Here is a 25,048-nt window from a genome sequence, read left to right on the forward strand (position 1 = left end):
CACAATCATGAGGAGAAATCCAAGAAAAGCCCCAAAGAACAACCCAAACTCTTGGATCCCAAATGCTCCTTGACATTCCCAAAGGAATGGGAGCAGCTTTTAGCAGGAAAAGCAATTCCTGGATAATCCTGAATTCAGAGAACACAAAATCCCAGGAATTCCAACCCCACACCTCATCCATGGGCTCTGCAAATGGCCCTGGCCAGGGTTTTTTGTGGCAATTTTGCCTTTAAGGAGTTTTTTTTTTTTTCCCCTTTGAGCAGCTGCTTTTTAAAGGTTAAAAATCCCTGTAAAACAGGAAATGATGAAATTTTGGTCTGGTCATTTTTCCCTGGTTTTGGACACTCACATATTTAACAAGTGCCCAATAATGGCTGCATGGCATTTGCTGGGGATGTGGATAATTGGGGATAAAATGATGGATAACAGCTCATCCACAGGCTTTGCTTCCAGGGAAAAGCCAGAACACAGCACCAGCTCCATTCCACATCCCAGTGATGAAGTGGAAATTCAGGATTGCATCCCCAAGCTGGTTAAATTATCTTTTTATTTCTTGAAAAAAATTTAAAATTAAAAACTCTTGGATTCATCTCAGCAAGTGCCATGGATTGGGAATAGTTTTCCCAAGGGAAAATTGTCATCAAAGCTGGAAAATGTGTGGAAAATTTGGGTTTTTTATTAATAATGTCTGAGCAGCCTAAATTCCTTGCTGAATGAGTGTTCCTCAGTTTTATTGCACTCATTTCAAGCTATAAATATTTTATTTCCACCTGGATATTTTTATTATTCCTAAGAAATATCCACTCTTATTCCTTTTTATTACTAATAAATGTTCACTTCTTTTTAATTATTAGGATTAAATCCCCCAAAATAGGCACACATGCTATAGATAGAATGCAGATGGAACAAATCGATTTTAAGCAGGAAAGGAAAAGGAAAAGGAAAAGGAAAAGGAAAAGGAAAAGGAAAAGGAAAAGGAAAAGGAAAAGGAAAAGGAAAAGGAAAAGGAAAAGGAAAAGGAAAAGGAAAAGGAAAAGGAAAGGATTTTACCCCAAGTAGAAGAAAACCGAGTGAACACAACACTTCAATGTACAATTTCTCAATTTATTCATATGAAAGCTCACAGATATTTTTTTTTTCCACACTTGCCAATGGCTGAACAGAAAAGAAGGAATAGTTTTTCTCCTGGGTTTTGCAGGCTGGGTACAGAAATCACTGTTGGTAACTCGCCACCTCCAGGTCCACGGGGTAGCGAACTCGGTAGCCCATGCACTTCTGCCTGTCAATAAAAATGCTGTTGGCTTTCACAGCAATCTCCTTCTCCAGCTTCATCCTGGTCTCCTCCAAATTCTTCAGGTTCTGCTCTGACTCCATCAGTTTTCTCTTCAGGGCCTCCAGGAACACTGTGAGCCCCTCCACTTCGTTCACCAACCTGCAAGGAGTTGAGTTAAGTCATGAAAAATCAGGGGATGGTGAGCAAGAGATTGGATATGGGGTAAAGAGCAACTACAGATTCTAAAATTCATCAGGAAAAGACCTCAGAAAAGTAAAAAAAAATATTTGATTTGGGATAAAGATTAACTACGGAATCTAAAATTTATCAGGAAAAAGCCTCAGAAAAATTGCTCAAAAAGGTAAGATTTGGGATAAAGATCAATTACAGAATCAAAAATTTATCAGGAAAAAACTTCAGAGAAATCCAAGATTGGACTGGGGATAAAGATCAACTATAGAATCTAAAATTCATCAGGGAAAAACCTCAGAGAAATTGCTCAAAAAGTTAAGATTTGGTATAAAGACTACAGAACTATAGAATCAAAAATTTATGAGGAAAAAACCTCAGAAAAATCCAAGATTGGATATGGGATAAAGATAAAACAGAACAACTACAGAATTGAAAAGTAATTTCTGACTTCAAGTAAAAAAAATTAAAGGTCGTGAGGCAAAAAATTGAAAGTCGTGAGGCAAAAAACTAAAAGTTGTGAGGTAAAAAAATTTTAAAAACAGCCCCAAATCACTTTGGGATGGAACAGGAGCCTTGGAGGAGTTGATTAATGACCTAAGTTGGAGTTAATTGTGTAAATTGGGGTAGATTTACTGACCTGAACTGGGGCTCATCCCTGCAGAGCTCGACGTTGGGCCTGGAGGATCTGTCGTAGAGCCTGGTCTGAGCCACCTTCAGGAAAGCTTCCTTGTCCCTGATGGCTTTTTTCAGGTTCTCAATGTTGGCCTCCTCATCCCCAATATCCTTCAGGATCTGGAGAGAAAATCCAAGGAAAAAACATCTTCAAACAATGATGAATAGCATCCCCAAAAATATCTGTTCATGGTGAAGTGTTAAAGTTTTTACCACCAGTCTGGGGAATTAAGTACAACAAGAATAATTTTCATTTTAGATGATAATACAAATAATTTTATTTTATTTAAGATTAAATACAAAAATTAAGGTGGGTTTGACCTGTTTATTTTTAATATTACACTGAGAAGCACAGCTTTAGTTTAAATAAAACAGAAAATATTCTGCAGCTTCTCCCATGTCCCAAAACCATGGGAGAGATCCCAAACCTCTCCCATGGATGAAAACACATCCCACCTCCGTGGAGTGCTTTGAATTGTCAATTTTAACTGGAAATCCAAGAAAAAAATCAATTTATTTTGAGGGAGAGCTGCTGAGCAGCTTGGGAATACCTGGTTTTCCAAAGAAAATGGAAAAGACAGGAAATCCTGAAATTCTTCCCTTCATAACCATTGATACACATGCAAAAAATAAAGATATCCAGTTGTCATTCCCAGATCCGAAGGAATTAATACTTTTTCCACACTTGCCAATGGCTAAAAGAGGAAAAAGGAGCTGCTCCATATTGGAAAAGGGGAAAGGCCCAAAGCCACCCCTTGTTCATAGAAAAAATAAAAGTACTGTGGTGGTTTTGATCTCTTTATTTTTGTTATTACGCTGAAAATCCCATTTTCAGTCTAAAAAGAAGCTGGAAATATTCCCTCAAAACCTCTTCCATGTGTTCTGTGGGATGACAACACATCCCCACCCCAGGAGTTGCCACCAGGGGCTAAGGAATTACTTTTTTCCCCACATTTCCAATGGCCTCAGTCCAGGGATGAGGAAAATCTTTACTCCTAAAGTTTTTAAAGAAGGAGCAGGACTTCTTCAAAAAATAGTAAATAATTTTTAAAGAGCACAGAATTCCATGTAAAATCCACAAAAGAAGGAGCTGCTCCACATTGGAGGAGGCTGAAGTCAACTGCCAGCTTGAATTTGCTGCCATCCCAGAAAAATCTGGGAATCCTGGATCAATCAGAGCTGCTTGATCAGCCAGTTTTAGGGTTTAATTCAGGTTTAAAGGGTTTAATTCATGTTTAAAGTATTTAATTCAGGTTTAAAGGGTTTAATTCAGGTTTAAAGGGTTTAATTCAGGATTAAAGTGTTTAACTGAACTCCATCCCAACAAAAACCACCAAGACCACAACAAAACCCCAAAACCTCTCCCTGCATCCTAATCTGACACAAAAATACTTCACTCCTGTGTGGATTAAACCAAATTTTTTTTGGTTTAAGGATGCCAGAACTCCATGAAGTGCCCCTGACCTGCTTCAGGTGGCTCTCCAGGCGCAGTTTGGCATCGTCCAGCTCCCTGCAGTGGCTGTCAAAGGCCTCGCTGACCGCTGCCCGCTGCATGCGCAGGTCCTCGGACGCGTCGTGGATGATGTTGTTGATCAGGGACCGGAGCTGCACCGACGCCAATTTTTCCTGTTCTGCCCTGGAAATGTTGTCGTGGCTGAACTGGGCCCAGGACTTCGGTGTGGAGGCGCTGGAAGAACAAGGAATGGGGTAAATTGGGAATTTTGACCTTAAAAAAGGTTCTAATCCTGGGAAAGTGGGGTTGGCTTTTGGTCGTTTCAGGTCTTGCTTGGGGTGTGGATTTCTCATAAGGAACAGGATTAATCCTTTAATGAGTTAATAAAAATCCTCAAATAAATTAATAAAAATTCTTGGATAAATTAATAGAATATTCTAATAAATTAATAAAAATCCTTTAATAAGTTAATAAAAATCCTCCCATAAATTAATGAAAATTCTTGAATAAATTCAGAAAAATATTCTAATAAATCAATAAAAAATCCTCAATAAATTAATAACAATTCTTGAATAAAATAAGAAAAATCCTTAATAGATCATTAAGAATCCTCAAATCAAGTAATAAAAAGCCTTGAATAAATCAGTTAAAATCCTTGAATAAATTAATAAAATATTCTAATAGATCAGTTAAAATCCTTGAATAAATCAGTAAAAATCCTCAAATAAATTAATTAAAGATCTTGGACATATTAATAAAATATTTTAAGAAATCATTAAAAATCCTAGAATTAATTAATAAAAATACTTGAATAAATTAAGAAAAACTTTTAATAAATCAATAAAATAAATTAATAAAAAATCCCCAAATTAATAATCTCCTGCTCCTGTGGCTTCAGAGGGAACTAAAGCCTAAAATAAATTCAGTCCAAGTGCTCCATCTTGAGCTAAAGCTGGTCAGAACATTCACACACATTTTTTTGTCCAGTTCAGTCATGGCAAATAAACTTGGGAATATATCCAGGATTTAAAGGCTGGAAATTAAAAAAAACAGGATCTTGACAGGCTGGAGAGGAGAAGGCTCCAGGGAGAGCTCAGAGCCCCTTCCAGCGCCTGGAGGGGCTCCATGGGAGCTGGACTGGGGACAAGGGATGGAGGGATAGGACACAGGGAATGGCTTCACATGGAGAGATGGGATATTGGGAAGGAATTCCCTGAGAGGGTGGGGAGGGGCTGAAATAGAATTCCCAGAGAAGCTGTGGCTGTCCCATCCCTTGGAAGCACCCAAGGATGGAGTTTTGAGCAGCCTGGGATGCTGGAAAGTGTTGGGACTGGAACCGGATGAATTTCCAACCCAAATAATCCACGTAGAACATCCAGCACAACCCTTCAAACCATGGCACCGCCTCGAAGCTCTTCCCCCAGCTGGGATTGGGCACTCCAGGTGTGCTGTCCCAGGAGATCCTGGGAATTACTCACTTCTCCTCGAACTTGACGGAGCTGGGGTGGAACTGGACGTCGGTGCTGTCGGTGCAGTAGCCGATGCATTTGTCGTCGATGTTGTACGTCTCCACCTTATCCGACCAGTCCAGCTCGCAGTTCTCCTTCTGGATCCGGTTGGATCTGCAAAAGTTGGGATCACAGCTCAGCTGGAAGCAAGGGAATTCCCAACCCAGCCCTCTTTGGGAAGCACAGCTCCACCTTTTGTGTTCTACAGGGAAACAAGACCGTGAAATTCCTTGCAGGTTGGGAAATCCCAAACTCTCCCTTGACAGCTCCATCTCCTGGAAGAGGAGCCTGACTGAGATGGGATTTTGGGAAAAAATGCCAGTGTGAGGGTGCCTGGAAGAGGAGTCTGATTGAGATGGAATTTTGGGGAAAAATTCCATTGTGAGAGTGGGGGGGCCCTGCAATAGAATTTCCAGAGAAGCTGTGGCTGCCTCTGGATCCCTGAAATGTCCAAGGCTGGAGAACTCTGGGATTGTGGAAGTTCCCTGCCCATGGAACTGGATAACCTTTAATGATATTCAGATTAAAATTGCTGCTTTGTTGTTAATTAGAGTCACATATCGTTCAGTTAATTATAATTATAATGATTCTAATTACAAAAGCCTGTGGGTTGTTATCAGTTGATAACAGCAGGTGTCACTCTCAGCCAAGGAATTGGGAATTCTCTTGGAAAAGAGAAATAAAATGGGAGTAAACTTGGAATAAAATGGGGCTAAAACTGGGCTAAAATTATCTTAAAACAATTAAAACCCCCAAATTAACCTCATTAGGCTCCTCTCATGCTCTAATTAATACAACAGAGCAACTTTATCTTAATTGGCATTTACAGCCATTTTTAAAGACCAATATTTCTTCTATCAGGTAGAACAGGAGCAGATTGAAGGATTTTTTAAACTAAAATATGAAGTTTCAAGCATGATTCCTTTATATTGATGGAATTTAGGATACAATAACAACTTTCCAAAGGGTTAGAAATTCCAAGGAAATAATCCTTTGGAATGGCAAGGAATACCTGGCCTGGCACAGAAATTCCAGATTTAAAGTCCACACTGACCTCTGGTGGCAAAAAAATTCCTTTGATCCCAAAAATCCCTTTAATAATACAAAGATTTCTCCAAGAAGATATCCAGAGAATATTTTTATAGCACTGGAATTTAGTGTTGGAAAACAAATCCAACACAGTTGTGGAGAGCAGGAAAATCTATATCTACCTGAAAATCTGGGTTTGCATGGAATCCCCTCAGCTCCTAAGCCTGGCCTGGCTGAGATCTGTGTCCACCTTTATCCCAGGAATTATTTGGCTGAAGAATCCTGGGAAATGTTTTACCTTATCTGGGTGGCAGCTTGGATGATGGTTCTTTTCAGAAGATCCCGGATATCCCGGATCAGATCGGCTTCCTAAAGAAAAACAGGGACAATTCCATGGATCCAGAGCAGGAAACACCATCCTGAGGAGCAACTTGGGGATAAATCCTTACATTTCCTTATTTACTCTCACTTTGTTAGGGTAAAACTTGGAATTTTGGAGTCACCAGATCCTGAGGGAACTCAGGTCTAAACCTATGGGGGCTGAAAAACCTGGAATATTTCAAAATTTTGTGTATTTCATGAAAAAGTCTGAATGTTATCCTGTCATGGAAGGAATTCTTCCCTGGCACAGATTCCCAGAGAAGCTGTGGCTGCTCCATCCCTGGAATGTCCAAGGCCAGGCTGGAAGGGGCTTGGAGCAACCTGGGATAATGGGAGAGGGTGGGAATAGTGGGAAGGGGTGGGAATTGATGATTTTTAAGGTCCTATCCATCCAAAACCATTCCAGGATTCCAGGATGCCATCAGATTAAATGGAATAAATTAATTCCCTGCTCAGTTTTGAGATAGGGAAAAATCAGGGAATTTCCCCATGCCTGGAACCATGGACTTGAAGAGTTTTAAAGTCTTTTCCAACCTAAAAATTGTAACAACTCCCACATGGAAATATCCTACATCTACTCTTCCCTGTTTATATTTTTGACTGGAAAATCTCTTAAATATTGATTATAAATCAGAAATTACACCCAATTCCCATTCAAAATATTCCTAAATCCTATCATGCCTTCTATGTGGAATGCTAGAATATCCTGAGTTGGGAAGGATCCACAGGGATCAAGAAATTCCTGGTTCTTCTCAGGATAATCCCCAAAACCCCACCAGGTTTACACATTTCAGTCTGATCCTTATTTTTTGAATATTAATCCTCGGGTAACTGATTCTGATTGGAGCCTGCAGGTGAATAATCATTAATTAATTTATGGGATATTGGAATAGGTGTAATTCCAGAATGGAAAATGTGTTTTTTGTAACACCCAGCACAAGAATGACACTGGAATTTGAAAGGAATCTCAGTGACAGGGTTGGATCATCACCTTGGCAAAACTCGGGGAGAATTAATGACAGAAACTGCCAAAATTTGGTCAATTTGAGCATGGGAACAGCCAAGGAATATCCCAGTGTTCCTGAACTTCTGGATTGTGGAGTTTTAAAGTGTAACCTGCAGAAAGGAGGGGGTTTCAAGGCGGGTAGAGAAGGAATTTATGCCAGAATAGGATTTTTGTGTTGGTGCAGGAAAGCTCTGGGTTGGTTTTGTTGGGGTCTGGGCTGAGGGAGTGATCTGCTCTCCTCCAGCCACACTTCCCAAAGTGATTTAATCACTTCCCAAAGTGATTAAATCACAGCAAGGACTCAAAAAATTCCTTGGAGTGACACCTGGAGCACAGGAAGGAGCACCAGACCCCGACTCACAGGAGACACTTCCAGCATCCTCAGCTTCACCTCCTCACTGCTGCTCCTCATTTCAGCACTGTAAGAAGGGTTTAACTTCTATTTTTAGAGTCACGGTCGAATGTTTTGGTTGAAACTATACTTGCATGTGGGGATACCAGAAATTAGTTCAGGTTTGAGGATTAGGAGCATTATGGGGATTAGATGTAGGGCTGTGAGAAGATGTTCTCGTGTGGAGTTTTGGACTGATGTAATACGGGATGGGAGAGTGCCTGGTTGTGTCATTGTGAGCATGTATAGGGTGTATGAGGCAGTAAGTAGGATTGTGGCTCCTGTTAGGACAATTTTGAAGGCACATCAGTTGAAAAGTGTGATTACAATCGTTTGTTCTGCTATGAGGTTTGTTGTTTGTCAGGTTAGCTAGGAGTCATCAGGTGGCTATGAGTGATAGAAGGGGCTGAAGGCCTCGTGTAAGTAGGAGGATTCGGCTGTGAGTTCATTCATAGTTGGTGTTGGCTAAGCAGAATAGTACTGAAGAGGTTAAGCCATGTGAGATTATTAGAATTATTGTCCCTTATTGCGAGATTATTAGAATTATTTCCCCCTATTACCACCAGAGCAGCAGCGCCGGGGCTGTCACCAAGCCCGGGCGCCGCTCACCTTCATCAGCTGCTTCTCCACCTCATCGATCACCAGGTCCGGGGGCTGCCGCCGCTCCCGGCACTCCAGGTTATCGATGACAACCGAGTAGGGCACCTCGGTGGCATCGAGCGCCCGCTCCAGCCGCAGCTTCTGGGCCACCAGCAGGTTGGTCTCGGCGTCCAGCTCCATGATCTCCTTCTGCAGCTCCACCCTCCAGAACTGGAGGTCCTGCAGCCGCTGGCCCAGCGTGGCCTTGGAGTAGCCCTGGGCTCGCTGCGCGCTGGCGGCCGCATGCTTCATCAGGTGCTTGGCCTCGCCGCGGCCGCGCTCCGCCTGCTCGCCCGTCGTGTACGCCTCGAAGCAGACGCCCGCGTTGCGGCGGTGCCACTCGGGCAGGTGGTATTTGGCGGTGCGCAGGCCGGCCAGGGCCATGCCGCAGCAGGAGCGCGGCCTCTCGGTGGGGACCACATCGCAGGTCTTGCTGGGCAGCGGGCAGGAGGGAACGACCGGCGGGTGCGGCTCGTCGGGCTGCGCCATGGCGGAGCCTCCGCCGCTCGCCGCTCCCGCCCGAGCGTCCTCGCCTCACCGCGGCAACCAACGACTGGGCGGGCCCGCTGCTTGATGGACAGCAGCATAGACCAATCAGAGAGATTATTCGCACAGAGCGCGCCGCTGATTGGTGGATGTGCTCTCTGTGCCCGCCCCCACGCGGCTCGTTGCCGTGGTAACGGGAAGGCGGTTGCAGTTAAATTGGGAAGGCCGCGGTGAATGAAGACCGCGAGCTGCGGAGGGCTGAGGGGAAATGCCGGGGATTTCGGGAGGGTGAGGGCACCTCGTTCCAGGAAGGAAAGGAGGGGTTCAGATCCGGTGCTTAGCAACACCTGGAGCCTGAAATCTGGTGTTTGCTGCCACCGCCAGAGCCCAGATCCAGAAATTTCTCGGTGCCAGCACAGCCCAAGTCCAGCAATTTGCTGGCATGGAAAGGCAAAATCTGACAATTTCCCGGCACCGCCCAGGTCTGGTAATTTGCCGGTGCCAGGACTCCACATCCAGCAAATTGCCGGCGCCTGCACCGCCCAGGTCTGGCATTTGCCAGCGCCGGCACCACCCGGATCCGGCAATTTCCTGTGGCTGGGGCACTTGGGGTGTCTGGCTGAGCAGCAAAGGTGACCCTGTGCCAGGAGCTTTCCTTGGCTGCAGCAAAGCCTCGGCATGCAAAGCCCTTGCCCTGTGCCGGGAGGGATTGTGCCAGCAGAGCTGACCCAAAATTCCTTCTCCCAGGCAGCTTTAGGTACGCGCAATATGGCGACGCCAGAGGCTGCTCAGCTTTCTGGAGTCCTCCACAAGAACCTTGTGCGGGAAGCAGGGTTTATGTGCCAGGGTGGGCAGTTCAGAGCCTTTTTCTCCCCCATGGGCTGAGGGTCTGGCCCTTGCCCTTTCCAAGAGCCCAAGGACGGCCATGGTGAGGGTGGCTCGTTGCCATGGTGACAGGAAAAGGCGGGAAGGCGCCTGAGGGAGGTGTCATGGTGGCCAGGGCGGCCCTCATGGAACCATAGGAAGGACGTCAATATTAAACTTATCCAGAGGAGAGCAACATGATGAAGGGCTTGGAACACCAATGTTTAGAAGAACGGCTGAGGGAGCTGGGGTTGTTTAGCCTAGGAAAAAAGAAGGCTCAGGGGTGACAGGATTTCATCTCAGTTCCAACCCCTCTGGTTTCCCCCGGAAGATTCCAGAGAGCCCCCCTGGTTTTAGGCTGCTCGGTTAACACATTTGTGCTCTTTGTTCTGCTTTTATTTCCAAATATTCATTGTTGAGGCCTTTGCTGTGACTCTGGTCCTGTTGGGGAAAAGGGAAAAGAAAGGGGAATAAAGGAGGAAGGGAAGTTTGGCTCTCCTGCAGGAGATGTGGATCTTGATGAGATTTGTGGAATTCTCTGCCTTGGGAAAGGTGCTTTTTCCAGCTGGCAGAACTTCAGGATGAACCCGGCAGGTGTGGGCAAAATTCCCAGATTTCCACAGGGAATCCCACACTCCAGGTGGATTTTAAAAGCACCTCTCCCCATTCCTGCAGAGGGGAATCACTCCCATTTTGGAAAACCCGGAATGTACAAGAAAAGCAGGATTTGGAGGGAATTATTGCTCAGATTGCAGCTTCTCCCAGCACCTCAGAGCTTTGAGGGCAATTTTGGGAAGGATTATGGATATCCCTACTGAATTATGGATATCCCTGCTGGATTACAACAGCCCTGGGAGAATTCCAGCCTCCAATCCTGTTTGCTCCCAATCCTCCCCATGCTCTGGAGCTGATTAGCTCTTGGAATAATCCCTGGAATGCAAATAATCCCAGGTCTGTTCTGGGTTTAGGATAATTTCAGAGGATAAATGGGATCTGACAGAATTTTTGGGATTTACTGTACAGAGAAGTGCTGATGTAATTTATTTAGCTCCTTCACAGAAAAGAGGGATAGAGAAATTTCCAGGGTTTACTGTGTAGGGAAGTGCTGATGTAATTTATTTAACTCCTTCATGGAAAAGAGGGATAGAGGATTTTTTAGGATGCTGGCAGCAATTTGAGAGGGGTGGATGAGGGTGCAAAAATCATGCCTGGGACAGCTCAAAGAAAAGGAAAAGAGCCCGCCTCTCCCATCTTTCCCAGTTTTCCAGCCTAATAAAAGGATCAGGGATGGATGGATCCTCCCGTGGAGGGGAGAGGGACACAAGTGAACCCCATTCCCGGTGTCCCCCCATCCATTCCCCTTTTCCCGGCACACATTCCTCCATGTGCCTGCGGCGCTGCCGCCGTGCAGGAGCCGCTCGCCCACGCAGCTCCAATTCCCCGTCTGGAGCAGGGATAAAAACCTGGAGCGATCCCAATCCCAACATCCCCGGCTGCCTGCTCCCGGTGTGGGGGACGGGAGGAGCCAGCCGGGGGCACATCCAAGGGAACTTTGGGATTAGGGAATGTGGCTGTGCCACAGGGAGGGATTTTTATCCTGGCTGGAGGGGGATTCGAGCACAGGGATTTTATTCCCGGCGTTTGGAGCAGGGGATTCTCCGGGATAAAGGGAAAAGTCGGATGTGCTGGGATTTGGGGAAGGAAGGAGGGGTTTTGAATATTCCAGGTGTTGCTGGCTCTGATCCCAGCACTGTGCCCAGAGTTTTGTGGCATTCCTTGTTTTCCACTCAGGGAACATTCCTTATTTTCCCACTCAGGGAACATTCCTTGTTTTCCACTCAAGGAGCATTCCTTATTTTCCCACTCAGGGAACATTCCTTGTTTTCCACTCAAGGAGCATTCCTTATTTTCCCGCTCAGGGAACATTCCTTGTTTTCCCATTCAGGGAACATTCCTTGTTTTCCACACAGGGAACATTCCTTATTTTCCACACAGGGAGCATCCCTTGTTTTCCACTCATGGAACATTCTTTGTTTTCCAAAGCAAATCGCTCTTTCGGGAGAGGCCACATGGAAAAGCAGGAAGGGAACAGGGGCTTCCCTATAAAATATTCACTGGCTCAGCTCCGCTGGAGTCTCCTGAGGAATTTTGGGATCTGGGATAATGAGGCTCTGCCGCTCTTCCCGCATTTTCTGCCTCCTCCTGGCTCATCCCTTATTTATGTGCCCTTTCCATGACTTTTCGGGATGGCTTTTCCTGCAGGAGCTTTTGATGCCTTTGTTCCTGCTGGAGGAAGGGAAAGCACTGCTGGAAAAGGGGAGAAGGGAATTTCCTTCACGAAATTTGTTCGGATTAATGGGATTTTATGGAGGATCCCATTGCGGCCCTGCCATGGATGGGGACACTGGAATTCTTCCATCCCAGCCTAGAAAACATTTTTATGGGAAAGAAAGAGGAATTCTTTTTCTGCTGGGATAATCTGAAGTGCAAGAGGAGCTTTCCCATTCCAGGAGGAACCTGGAGGCTCCTGCTGCTTGGATCGTTCCCAGGATGGAACATTTATCCCATTTCCATCTTTTTTTAATCCTAAAATCCCCCCTTTTTGTGGGATTGACTCTGGAATAGTCAGGCCAGGATGATCCTGGATTGCTCCTGGAATGGTTTGGATTGGGATCTTCAAGCTCATCCCATTCCAACCCCAATGCTTCCCATTATCCCAATCCTCATCCAACCTTTCCTTGGATACTTCCAGGGATCCAGGAATTCCACAGCTTCTCTGGGAATTCCATCCCAGACAGGATGGAATGATTCCTTCCCAATATCCCATTTATCCCTGCCCTCTGGCAGTTGGAAGCTATTCCCCCTTTTCCCATCATTCCAAATTCTTGGGAATATTCCCTTTTCATCTTTCCTGGACAATTCAATCATTCCCACCCAGCTGAGGGGATTTTCCTGGGAAAAACCAGCTTAAGGTTGTTTTATCCCACTTTTTTAATGCCGGGAATCCTCATCCTTGGAATGGAAAGAGGAAAATCCAGGAGAGTGAAACACCGGGAATTGAAACCGAGGGAAAAGCGGGAGCGGGAGATTCCAGCGGGAGTGAGGTCAGCGGGAATCCTCGGCAGGAAAACCCGCCTGGTTCCCATGGAAACGCCCAGCCAGGATTTCACACTCCACGAGTTTCAAGTCAGCATTCCTTAAAAAAAAAAACGGGAAAAACCCAGGGAGGGAATCCTGAGGGAACCCCTCCAGCACCTTTATTTTTCCTGCATGGAATGCATGGATAAATAGGAATATTTGGCAGTGGAGCACAATTCCAGGGAGCTGCTCCCAGTTCAGACACTTCCAGGTGATTTTCCAAGATTCCAGAGGGTTTGGAATCATTTTGCTGTGGGATAATCAGTGGCACAAGGAGCTCGTTGGAAATTAAAGGAATTTTAGGGGAGAAATGAAAGAAAATTAGGAAAAAAGGGGAATAAGAGGAGCTTGGAGGTAAAGAATCCATAAAAATCCTGATTTTCTTCTTGGGAAAAATACAGAATTGCTGGATTTGAGAGGGAAAAGGAATTTTAAGGAGGATTTTCCATGGCAATGAGAGGTTGCCATGGGCAACAGGAATTGCTGCCCCGAGGTGGGAATTCAGGAATTCCTGAGTGGAGCAGGGATTCCCTTCCAGCAGCAAAGCCCATGGAAGAGGAAAATCAGGAATGCAGCTGGAAAATCCAATTTAAAAGAGTAAAAAAAGGCAAAATTCCCAAGTTGGAGCTGTTGTGGATCCTGAAGGGTTGGAATTGTGGGAGAAAATGGGAAGGGGTTTTCTGGGATGAAGTGGGATGAGTGGGAATGGGAATTGACAAAAATATTCCATAACTAATCCTCAAAAAGTCAAATTAATCTGGATTTTTGGGGGTGATTCCCAAACTCCACTGGCAGCTCCGGGCTGGGCAAATTTGGGAATTCTCTCCAAGGAGAGAATTCCAATAGAAATCCATGGATTTAGCCATAAAACAGGAGTAATGATAAAACTGGATTGGGAGTTTTGTTATTCCTTTTCTCTTTGGGATACACCAGATTGATTTATTGGAGCCAAAATATCCCCAAAATCCCTTTTAAACAGGAAATAAACCAGGAATGAACCCCATAGACAGCCCGGAATCTTGGGAAGCTTTCCCTGGGGATCCTGCTGGAATGAAAACCCCCCTGCAGGGCAATCCTGAGCCTCTGGAATCATGGAATTAGGGAATGGTTTGGGATGGAAAGCTCAGCTCCATCCCAACACCTCCCACAATTCCAGGCTGCTCCAAGCTCCAGCCTGGCCTTGAACATTCCTGGGATGAGGCAGCCATGGATTCTTTGGGAATGCTGGGATTTTAGGGAAGATCATGGAAAATGCTGTTTCCAAGGAAATCTGGGATGGAAACCAGGCTGGACATTGAGAACAGGAGGAAAGCAAAGGAGATAAAAGGAAAATTCCGGAATTGTCCTTAAAATGTGGGATGGGAATGGGAAGAACTCCCAGGCCCTGGAGGGAGCTCATTCCTGCCTTTCCCAATCCCACATTAACCCCATTATCCTGCTTTTCCCTGGCTAAAGTCCCTCTGGGGAGGCTCCTTTCAGCCTCTGGATCATTCCCAAAGATCTGTTCTTATCCAGGCTTTTAGAGCCAAAGCTGGGCTTTACAAAGCCGGGCTTTTAGAGCCAACCCCGGGCCCTTAGAGACAAGGCCAACTTTACAAAGCCAGGCCTTTAGAGACAAAGCCAAGCCTTAGAGGCTAAACCAGGCTTTTAGAGTCTAAACCAGGCTTTTAAATTCTAAACCGGGCTTTTAGAGGCTAAACCGGGCTTTTAGAGACCTCCCATGAATATTTTAGGCCGGAGCTCTCTGGTGAGAGCTGCAGGGATGGGAGATGCTCCAGGGGGAGTTTTCTGGAATCTTCCAGCCGGATTTGCTGGGATGAGCTCAGATCTTCTGGGGTGTCCTTCCCTCAGGGTCAGGAGCACCCAGGGAAAGCTCTGGAACAGGAGAAGTTTTGTCTTCTGGAGTTGGGATCAGCTGGGATTTCATCCCCATGTGGGCTGGAGGCTCCCGGTTTTCCTGGTTTTTTGTGGATTTGTGAGGGAATTCCCAACTCTGCAGCCCCTCTGCACCAGGAATTCCAGGGGCCCTCAGAGCTGGGGCTGCTTCTCCTCATTCCTACCCCAAAAAACCAGGATAATTTGGCCAAGAGCGGAGCTTCTGGAGCTCTCACCTCATTTTTCAGGATCACCAAATCATTTGGGCTCATTTGACCCCTCCTGCTCCTGGGTTTTAGAGGCCAGATAAGGAATCATCCCAATTATCTGTGGAAAAGATTATTTCCCTTTTTTCTGGCTTCATTCCTTCCTTGTTATCCCCAAAAAATGAACATCCAGGCCAAGAGGCCAAGGAATCTCCCAGATAACAAAGAGAAATTAAATTACTTTATTCCCCCCCGGCCCAAGGAGGTGAATTCCTCCCTGAACTCATCCTTGAGGATTATCAGGAATAAACTCCAACTTTTCCAAGGTTTTTAACCTGGCCCAAAGGTTCCCTGACCTCATTCTGGGCTGAAAATTCCAATTGGAGAAGTGCTGATCTTCCCAAAAAATAATCACAGCTTGGATGTGCAATCCTGGGAATTGGAGGTGCCGACCTGAATTTTGGGAATGCAAAGTTTGGATGAGGGAAAGAACTTTGTAGGAAACATTTAGGAAGTGCAGGTGGGTTCATTCTGGTTATTCCCAATATCCAAAATTCCCTTAAATATGGATTTTCTGGAAAGCACCAGTATTGCCTTCAAATTTCCCTCTCCTGTTTTTTCCATGTTTTACAAAATCCCAGAATGGTTTGGGTGGGAAAGGGATAAAGCTGATCCCATTCCAAATCCCAGGTTGCTCCAAATCCCATCCAACCCAGCCTGGGATTTTTCCAGGGATTGGGCATCCCAGTTTCTCTGGAAAACAGGGAATTCCTGCCGTGGCTCTCCCGCTGATCTTGGATATCAGCCAGGATAAATCCCATAAATTTCTGCTTTTCCCTCATTCATTTCAGGGATAGGGTGACACTGAGGGCTCTTGGAAGCAGAGAATTCCAGGGATTCAGGAGCTCCTGCAGGATCCAACCGACCCCAAAGGAAATCCAGGAGCTCGTTCCCTGCTCCTGGAAGAGCAGAAGGAAATTCCCGTGAGGATCAGATCCTATCCAAGGATTTTCCCATATTTGAAGGGCAGCCCCAAATCCTTCCCAGAGGGATTTTCCCGTTTTTCCCTGGACAAGAGGCTGCCAGCAGAGGGCACACAATCGATGGAGATGGGATCCTGCTTCCAGCTCTTCCCAAACCCCTTTTCCAGGAGGACAAATGGAGGCAGGAAGCGAGGTTGGAGAGGGTCGGGAATGAGATCTGGGATCCACCACAACTTCCAGGGGTTTGGGATGTGGTTATGGATCAGAAATCCCTGGATGCTTCTTCCCTGGGATCTGAGATCCCTCAGAACTTCCAGGAGTTTGGGGTGTGATTAAGGATCATCAATCCCCAGCTGTTCCCTCCCAGGCTGGGTGGGAATGTCATAAATCCCAATAAAACATTAAACTTTAAGCATTAAAGGAGCCAGGAGTGATCCATAAAAAAATCATGGAAAGAGCCGGATGAGACTCTCAGAGCAGGAGCAAGTCCTGACTGTTGTTCCCTGGCACTTTTGGAATGTGGTTTGTCCTTCCTGGTCCATCCTCAGCTGGAACATTCCCTGCTCCATCCCAAACTTCAGCAGGGATGCAAATTCCCCTCTGGATGCACTCCCTGATCTTGGATTTGACTTTGAGGCTGGAAGGGAAAAGCCAATCAATTTTTGGGATGGAAAAGGGATTGGGAGGATCCACAGATCCCAAATTCAATGATTCCTCCTAAAACATCCTGAATTTATTAATCATAACATTTTCTTGATGGATCCCTGGCTGGATGAACTCCTCCAACACATCCAGCTCTCCATCAGCATCCTGGATAGTTAATTTCAGGAATTAGCAGCAATTCCAATGATTTTGTTCACTCGGATTTGGGATTTGGTACCATCAAGGGGAAAGGAAGAGGAAAGGAAAGGTGCAAAGCAGGGATTGTACTGGAGATTCCACACTTTTCTCCCAGCTAATCAGGACAAATCCTAAATTCCAGAGGGAAGATGTGGTTGGGAGTTGGCGGAGCTCTTCTGGAGTTTCCCACTCTGGAATTCTCCCATTTGGGATAATGACTTCTAGAGGGAAACAGGAGGTGGAGTCAAATGGGAATGGGGAGAAAGAGGGGCCAGGAGGTGCCTCAACCCCATCCCAAAGGCAGGCAGTAAAATTCCCGGCTTTCCAGTGGGGTGTCAGGACAGCGGGATGCTTCCGAGAATGCTGGATCCATCCCCAAATCCATCCCTTTCCTGGCATGAGGATTTATTCCCTCCCATAATTCCTGAGGATCCCACAAGGAATTGGGGGGATCAGGGCAGATCTTGCTCTGTTTGTTCCAGGGTTAATTCCATGGAGTTGGAATCAAAGTTGATTTTTTTTCCACATGGACACCTTCCACTATTCCAAGATGCTCCAAGCCCTATCCTTGAACAATTCCAGGGATGTGGCCAGAGCAAGGATCCTCATCATCATTCTGGAATTCTCTTTCCCAGAGTCAAGAATCCCAAAAGCTTGGGAAACAAAGTGGCTGAGACCCCCACATGAGCTGGAAACCCCACATCCTTCAGAATTCCCACAAACTCACCCTGGTTTTAATGGAAAACATTGGCAAAAAGGGCAGGAAACAGAGGGAATTCAACCCCAGGGAAGGAATTCTAGCAGAATTCAACTGGAAGAAGATCCTGGTGATTCCTTTTGAATTTTCCCATGTGCCTCATCCCAATCCTTCATCCCATATCCCTCCTATCTCCATGGCATTCCCACAAGCAGCCCCGCAGACAGGTTGGATCATCCTGATGAATTTTTGGGATTCCATCCTCGAGGTCTTTTCCATTCCTCTCTCTCCTGCTTGTGAGGCTTTTCCCTTTGTATCTCACACTAAAATCGCCACACCCTGTTCATCCCAACCCGGGACTATCCCATAAAACCCTGGGATCGTCGCTACATCCCAGCTCTTTAGGAGCCGCATTAGGCTCAGCTCTGGGTGCTTTGAAAGCCGCCTGACCTCTCTTCCCAATCAATTCCCAGTTTTTAACCGGGAAGAACATCGGGAGCTGCATTTGCAAATGGAATGTGCTGCTGGATAATGAGCTCGCACTCCTGAAAACATTCCAGGGGACGGGAACTCATCCACTCCCAGATTTCCAACCCATCCCCGCACGCCCAGCCTGAGAGAATTCACGGAATTCCAAGGAATTCAAAGGGATAAAACTTCCCGAGCGGAGTTGAAGGGCTGGAGCCTGTGAGGACTTTTCCTGAGCTGTTCCTTGGGATCCCTGGGAGTTTCTTGGGAGTTAAACCTGGAGCAGCTGAGCGGGGAGCTTAGAGCCGAGCTTAGTTATTAAACTGCTCCTACCTCCAACCTGGGCTCAGACAGGGGCAGGGGGAGTGCCAGGAGAGGCGATCCCCCTTTTGGGGCTCCATCTCCCTTTTTAGGGGAGCATCCCCCCCTTTTTGGGATCTCCTCCCCCCCCCCGGAGGTGCCGGAGCCGCGCAGCCCTCTCGGGATGGAGCGGAACCAAACCCGCACCTCCCGCTCCAAATCCTCTCGGCCCGCCCGGGGGTGCTTTGGGAGGGTCCCCGGCTCGCTGCCCCCCACCCATGGGTGCCCTCCCGTCCCGCAGCGCCGCGCGGAGCCCGAACAAAGGCGGGGGAGGGGGCGATGCGGGGCAGCCCCGGCTCCTCCCGGCCCCCGCCCCCGCCGCCCCCGCTCTCCCCTCCCCTCGCTCTCCCTCCTCCCCCGGTAAATCCGAAGTTTCCTGTTGGGCACGGGCGAAGCTCGGCGGAGCTGCCTCCTCCTCGCTCCTTGGGATTTACCGTCGGGAGAGGCTCGGGAAGGGCCCCCGCCACCTTCTCCTCCTCCTGCTCTTCCTCCTCCTCCTCCTCTCCCCAGCCTTCCTCCATCCTCCATCCCCGCGGGCGGGCGCCGCACGCCGAGCCCCAACCCCTCCCTTCCCCCCCCGCTGGATTTTGGGGGTGCCACCGTGCCTGGGAGGGGGCTCGGCCACCCCCGGGAGCCGCGATTGTCGCCGGTCCCATGTGAGCTGCAAGGCACGGCTATGCCCCTGGGGACACCGCGCTCCGCCCAACTGAGGTAGGACACCCCCCGAGAATCCGCCATCCCCCGAAATCCAACGCCGGGAGGCTCCTCCGGGGGCTCCCCGAAGCGTGGGGGGCACCCCCGGCTCGCCGTGGGGGGCGGGAGCGGCCGCGCCCGGGCGGAGGCTCGACCTCCCCCCGCCCGCCTTTGTTGTGGCTGGAGCGCCGGGACCCGGCGGAGCATCCCCGGCGGCGGCGGCGGAGGCGGCCCGGCCCTGACCCGCTGCCCTCGCCCCGCAGGTGCCGCTGGCCGCGACCATGAGCGCCGGCGAGAGCCGGGAAGCGCCGCGCCCGGCCGAGGTGCGGGTGCCCATCACGGCGCTGCCAGCGCCGCGCCGCCCCGCCGAGCAGCCGCCCGAGGATGCCGGCAGCGGCTCCGGCAGCGCCTCCGGCTCCGGCAGCGGCTCCCCCGGCCGAGAGCCGCCCGCCGAGCTGGGCTCCGAGGAGGAGGAGCAGGTGCCTTACCCGGCGCTGGCACCCACCGCCTTCTTCTGCCTCAAGCAAACCACCCGCCCGCGCAGCTGGTGCCTCAGGCTGGTCTGTAACCCATATCCTTTCCCTCGGGACGCCCCCGGGACACCGCGACACCCCCGGGACCCTCCCCGTGGCCGGAGCATCCCGGCGGAGCTGCGCGTCCCCGCTGCCGGCAGCGCCCGGGGATGCCACGGAGCCACCGGCGTGTCCTCGGTGTGTCCCCAGTGCCGGCTCGGAGAGGGGGACAAGGGGGATTTGTGGCAGCGGGACGCGCACGGAGCGTGTCCCCAGTGTCACCAGTGTCCCCCGTGCTGGGGACACGCCAAGGTCCCGCAGCGGCTCCGTGCGAGTGTCCGGGACGGGCCGGACGGGGCCGCTCGGGGGGTGCGGAGCCGCGGCCCCCCGAAATTCCCAGCGGGGAAAAAAATCCCTCAACTCCACTCGCGGCTCGCCGGGATGGGAATCCTCGCAATTCCAAAGGCGAGTTGGTTTTGTTGGAATGCCGGGGGGCATCAGCCCCTCCGCTGTTTATATAAGAGCCGCGAGTGCACGGGAGCTTTCCCCATGGGGGAAAAATGAAGCTGGAGTTGCTTTGGGAAAGGCACATTCCCGAAAAGTCCCCTCCGCTTTTGTTCTGCTGCAACTTGCAGGCAAGGAAGGGAACAGTGAATCCCTTAAATCTCCGCCGTTCCCGGTGTCCTTTCCCGGCTTTAGGAATGTTAAATAATCATCCAGCCGCGTTTTCCTGTGGCTCGTGACATCCAGGAGATGGAATTTTCCCCGGAATGCTGGGTGCGAGCAGGAGTTGTCAGTTTGTGCCCGGAATCTTTGGGAAGTGAGCTTTTAGCACGGGCATTGTGTGGAGAATTCCTGCTTTTCCCTGCCCCCCATCCCTGCCTGCCTCTCTCCCCATTATTTATTAATTTATTAAGCCCATTATTTATTAATAAGCTGATTATTGATCTGCCTCAGCTCCCCACACAAACCCCTGGTTCTTCCCAGCAGGAATTGCACCTTCCTCCCAGGAATGCTGCCCCAGGCTGGGAGCTGCAGGAATATTCAGAGGGAAAATCCCACAGTTTTTATGGATTTGGGGCTGCTTTTGTTCTGCACAAAATATTGACCAACTTTGGTCCTGTAGTGATTCCTCAAAACCCTCAGGGATTCATTAAGGGTTGGATTTAGTCGGGAAAAATCCCTTTCCCATTTTTTTCCTCTGGAAAATGGAGCTCCTTGGCTCCAGCTGATTTCTTGGTTCTGCTCGTGTTGGGTGAAGTCTCTGCTTGCAGCAAGTCTGGGTTTAAATTCCCCTTCCTAAAGTGCTTCTTGCTGGTTAAGCCAGGCCTAACATCACCAGTGCCATCCTGGGTGCTCGTTCCAGCATTCCTGAGAGCCTGGATGCTGGAAAAAAGGGATTTGAGGCAAGGATTTCCAGCCCTGGGGGGGGAACTTGGATGTGCAAGGGTGGAAAGGAGAAACTGATACTTAAATATTCCACAGAATGGTAATTCCGTAAGAAAAACGGGATGGAGCTGGCCTTGGGGAGGGCACTGTGTTGTCACAGGCAGGAGTGAGTCAGGATGGATTTATTCCCTAATCCAGGCACTTGTGATGGAAAACTTTGGGAGTCTGTGGGAGGAAAGGTCATTTCCTTTGGGTTTGGGGGAGTCTCTGGGTTTGGCATTCCCGAAATCTCCTCTGGCAGGTGGAGAATTCCAAGGCAGGTGTTTTGGGAGAGGGTTCAGGTGTGCTCAGGCTGGTCTTTGATTTTCCTGTTGGGAATTCCCAGCAGAGCATCTGCCTTTCCCAAACTTCCCCATCCAACAAAGCATCAGCTGGAAATGGGGATGGATTGTTAACAGCCAAGCAGGAATTCCACAGAATTCCCAGGATTTCAGTGCTGGTGTGCTTGGATGGCAGCAGCAGGGATGGGCTCCTTGCTGGGATTTATTCCCATTTTCCAAAATCAAATCCTCGGATTAAATTTTTCAGGAAGAGCTGGTTGGGATTTTAGGAGCCACCTCAGAGCAGGATCTGGGTCTGGGTGTGTTGGACCAGAGGCACCTGGAAACCAGGAGCTTGGAAAAAATTCCATGGAGTGGGACACCTGTGAAGCAGCTGGAAGAGGGGATTGAAGGAGGAGCACGGCTGGATCGGGGCAGGAATTCCTGGGAGATTTTCTCAGAAGGAAAAGATCCCACAGAGGGAATTTCTGGCTCTGTGGGTTTAGATTCTCTTCCTGCCCTTCCCAAAGCACAAATCCATAAATCAGGAAAAAGGGTGTTGGGTTTTCCTTAGCATTTATGGATGGGAGAGATGGGAACAGGGAATGCTCCCAAAATATTTGGATTTTCCTGAGGTGCCCTCCTTGGATGGGGCTTTTTGGGTGTATTGTCCAGGGAAGTTGTCCTTGCTCCCACTGGGATTGATTTGGTGGGAAGAGGGGAAGGTCTCACTCCGTGCCCTCCAATTCCCATATCCCTCTTTTCCCTGTGTTTGCTGATTTGGGAATTCTCCTCCTGTGAGGAATTCCAGCTCCAGGGTCCAATTTCCAGCAGCTCCTTGAGGCTGATCCCATGGGATGCTCTGGGAATGGAGCTGCCCTTGGATGAGGCACCCAAAATTCCCACTGTGTTCCATCCAGTGAACCCCTTGGGGATCTCCCTTTCCCACCCAGATTCTCCAGGAGCTGCCAGCCACTCCAGATATTTTTGGGAATCGGAGCTATCCCAGCCCTGTGGCCCGGAGCAGGTGGGAATCTTCCCAAAAAATGTGATTTGTGTGGAGCTTAAGCAGGAAGGGGTCACTGGGAGGCTTTGGAATGGCTAAAAAAAGCTGGAGCCGGGTTCTGGAGGGGACAGGTGGGGCAGGGTCAGGTTACAGAGCCGGGAGCATTCCCAGGGAACATTCCCAGCCGGAGGCATCAGCGGGAAACGGGGATGGGGCACATGGAGGAGCTGCACCTCGGGGTTGGGGCACCACTGCCTTTGGGAATGCTGAGAACAACCTGGAAAAGTGATCCTGGCACAGATCCTGCTCTGCCTCCCCTCTGCTTCCAGAGGTTTGGGTTCATGGCATATTCCAGTTGGGAAAAGCGCTGATTTTGGGGGGTGGGAGCACTAATTAGGTGTTAATTCAATTAATCGGAGCAGGGACGCTCTGCTGTCACTTTTGCTGTGCAGTGGCATTCCTGGATTTATTCCTGGATTTTCTGAGTGCAGGAATGTCTTCCCAAGCTCCAGGGTCACCTCCAATCCCAATTCCCACCCTAAAATCACAGATCACAACAAACAACAACCCAAACATCATTTTTGGGATACAAGCCCTGATCCAAACGGGATTTTCCCTCAAACCTGGGTGGATTTTCTCTCTGTTTCCCTGCTGTGATTTGCATTTCCCTTTGGTTTTTTTTTAATCCACACAAAATTAGGACCAAACTTCTTTATTTTCCTTCAGATTGGATCTCCTACGTCTGTTTATTTCTGGAGGGCCGTGGGTGGTGTTTTGTGCTGTTCCCGTGGGGATTTGGGATTTGCCACCCCTCAGGGTCGTTCCCTGGCTTTTCCCAAGTGGATCCATGGAAACCTGGAATGTCAAATGGGGTTTCCTTGAATATTTGGGATTAGCAAGGAGGGAGTGAATCCCTGAAGGTCTTTAGGAGGGGTTGGAAGCATCTCCTGGATTTTTGGGTCATGGATGTAACCCCAGGTGGGCTCTGATGTGGAGGAAAGCTTGGAATCCATCCCAGGACATCTCCAAGGGGTTTTCCCTCTGGAAAACTGGGATGGAGGGATGGGAAGCACATTACTGAATCTGCTTCCAAGCCTGGCTTTTCTAGGATCCCTTTATCCTAATCCATGTTTGTTGCCAATGGATTCCAGAGTTATCCATCCCCGCATCCCAAAATCCAGGGTTTTTCCTAAAAATTGGAATTCAGTGATTCCAGGGTGGCTTTGGGACTGGTTTTCATCTTCTCCTGATTTAAGTGAGGTATTATCCCTGGAAAATCCCCTCCAGCTCATCCCATTGGATTTCCTGAGGATTCCCCGTAATCTCTGAGAAATATCCTCAATTTATTCCCATTCCAGACTAATTTTAGAGCATCTAATTCCCATTTTCCATGGTATTTATGGATGCATGGATCCATGGAAATCCCGGACTCCACTTGGCTTTGCCAGTTGCCTTCAATTCCTCCCCTCAAATTTGTTGGGAATCAACAAATCCTATTCCAATTTGGAATTTGGTTCGGAATTTTGGGATGGAATTGAGTCCAGGTGTGTTTCCAGCATTTCAGGATGGCAAATTCCTTGGAAATGGGGAGCAGTGTATCCCAGGAGTGGAACTGGGAATGCAGCAGATCTGAGGCTCCAGCTCATCCCTAGGGTTGGATCTGGGACAGTGGGATCCCAAATTTTCCATGGATATTTCCTGAATGATCATCCAGCTTCTCTGGGGTGTTTTGCTGGTTTTTAGGGATTTTTTTTTAATGGAGAAATGGGATTAGACTGATTTAAACTCACCTTTCCCTTGGTTTTGTGTTTGAGGGCTCGGGCTGATTCCTTGGGAGCCAAATCCTGATTTTTCCAAGCTCCCAGTGGGACAATTCCATTGGAACTGGGATCACTCTTGTTTGCAGTGAATAAACTGGGAATTGGGATTTTCACCCTGTTTTTGCATGGATTTGGGATTAATTTCCCAATCCCTGCAGCAGCCAAGAATTCCTGCTGCCCATTTAGAGTGTTCCCTGGATTTCCCCCCTGGTTCCCAGTCTGGGATCTCCTCAGGCTGCTGGAAATTCAGGAGGAATCCCAGGGATGCCCATCCAATGCCATCCAGGTGTTTTTTCCTTTAATCCCTCAGAATTCCATCCCCAGAGGGCCTGCCCAGCATTCCAAGGCTGGAATTCCTCATGTGAGGAATATTTTCTGAATATTTACACAGATGTTGGAAACTCTGATTTTGCTCTTAATTCTTGAGGCAGCAGCAAATCCCGAAATCCCCAATCCCTAAATCATTGGGATTTTAAGGAAAAGACATTTTAGAGGGAATATTTTGCTGCCTGGGACAGGAGGGGAGTTACTCCAGGGTTATTCCATGATCCCAGCTAGGAGTTAATTCCAGAACTTCCAATCCTTTTCCTGAAGCAGCAAGGGAAGGGAATTTAGAGGGTGCTGAGCTCCCTGGAAATCCAGGAATGGTCACTCTGGAGTGGTCTGGGAAACTTTGACAAAAAGCAGCTGGAAAAGACAATTTTCCCTCTTTTTTCCCCAGATAAAAATCCGGTCTGGGCACTGCAGCAGGAGCAGGGATTTGGCAGTGGATGAAATGCTTGGCTCTGGGATCTCATTTTCCCTCTTTCCATGGACAGATGGGAATTGTGTGAGCTCACAATGCTCC

The 25,048-nt window shown here is 48.3% G+C and overlaps 2 protein-coding genes across 2 annotated transcripts in view; one reads left to right on the forward strand and one right to left on the reverse strand.

Moving 5' to 3' along the window:
- Nucleotides 1-1,212: 1,212 nt before the first annotated feature.
- Nucleotides 1,213-9,033, reverse strand: TEKT4 (tektin 4). The gene is made up of 6 exons (XM_059484571.1): nt 8,515-9,033; nt 6,426-6,496; nt 5,069-5,212; nt 3,602-3,824; nt 2,103-2,257; nt 1,213-1,432 (listed from the first exon to the last, which is right to left on the reverse strand). Exons 1-6 carry the CDS (start codon nt 9,031-9,033, stop codon nt 1,213-1,215), a joined length of 1,332 nt encoding a protein of 443 aa, XP_059340554.1.
- A 10,402-nt stretch (nt 9,034-19,435) lies between these two features.
- The window catches only part of CACNA1H (calcium voltage-gated channel subunit alpha1 H), a 149,695-nt gene continuing 144,082 nt past the window's right edge, over nt 19,436-25,048 (forward strand). The window contains exon 1 of the mRNA XM_059484127.1: nt 19,436-19,725. Within this exon, the coding sequence (XP_059340110.1) occupies nt 19,436-19,725 (290 nt within the window). The remainder of the gene's footprint in view (nt 19,726-25,048) is intronic.

The sequence above is a fragment of the Ammospiza nelsoni genome, chromosome 17, assembly GCF_027579445.1.
Source record: "Ammospiza nelsoni isolate bAmmNel1 chromosome 17, bAmmNel1.pri, whole genome shotgun sequence".
In the NCBI taxonomy this organism is placed as follows: Eukaryota; Metazoa; Chordata; class Aves; order Passeriformes; family Passerellidae; genus Ammospiza; species Ammospiza nelsoni.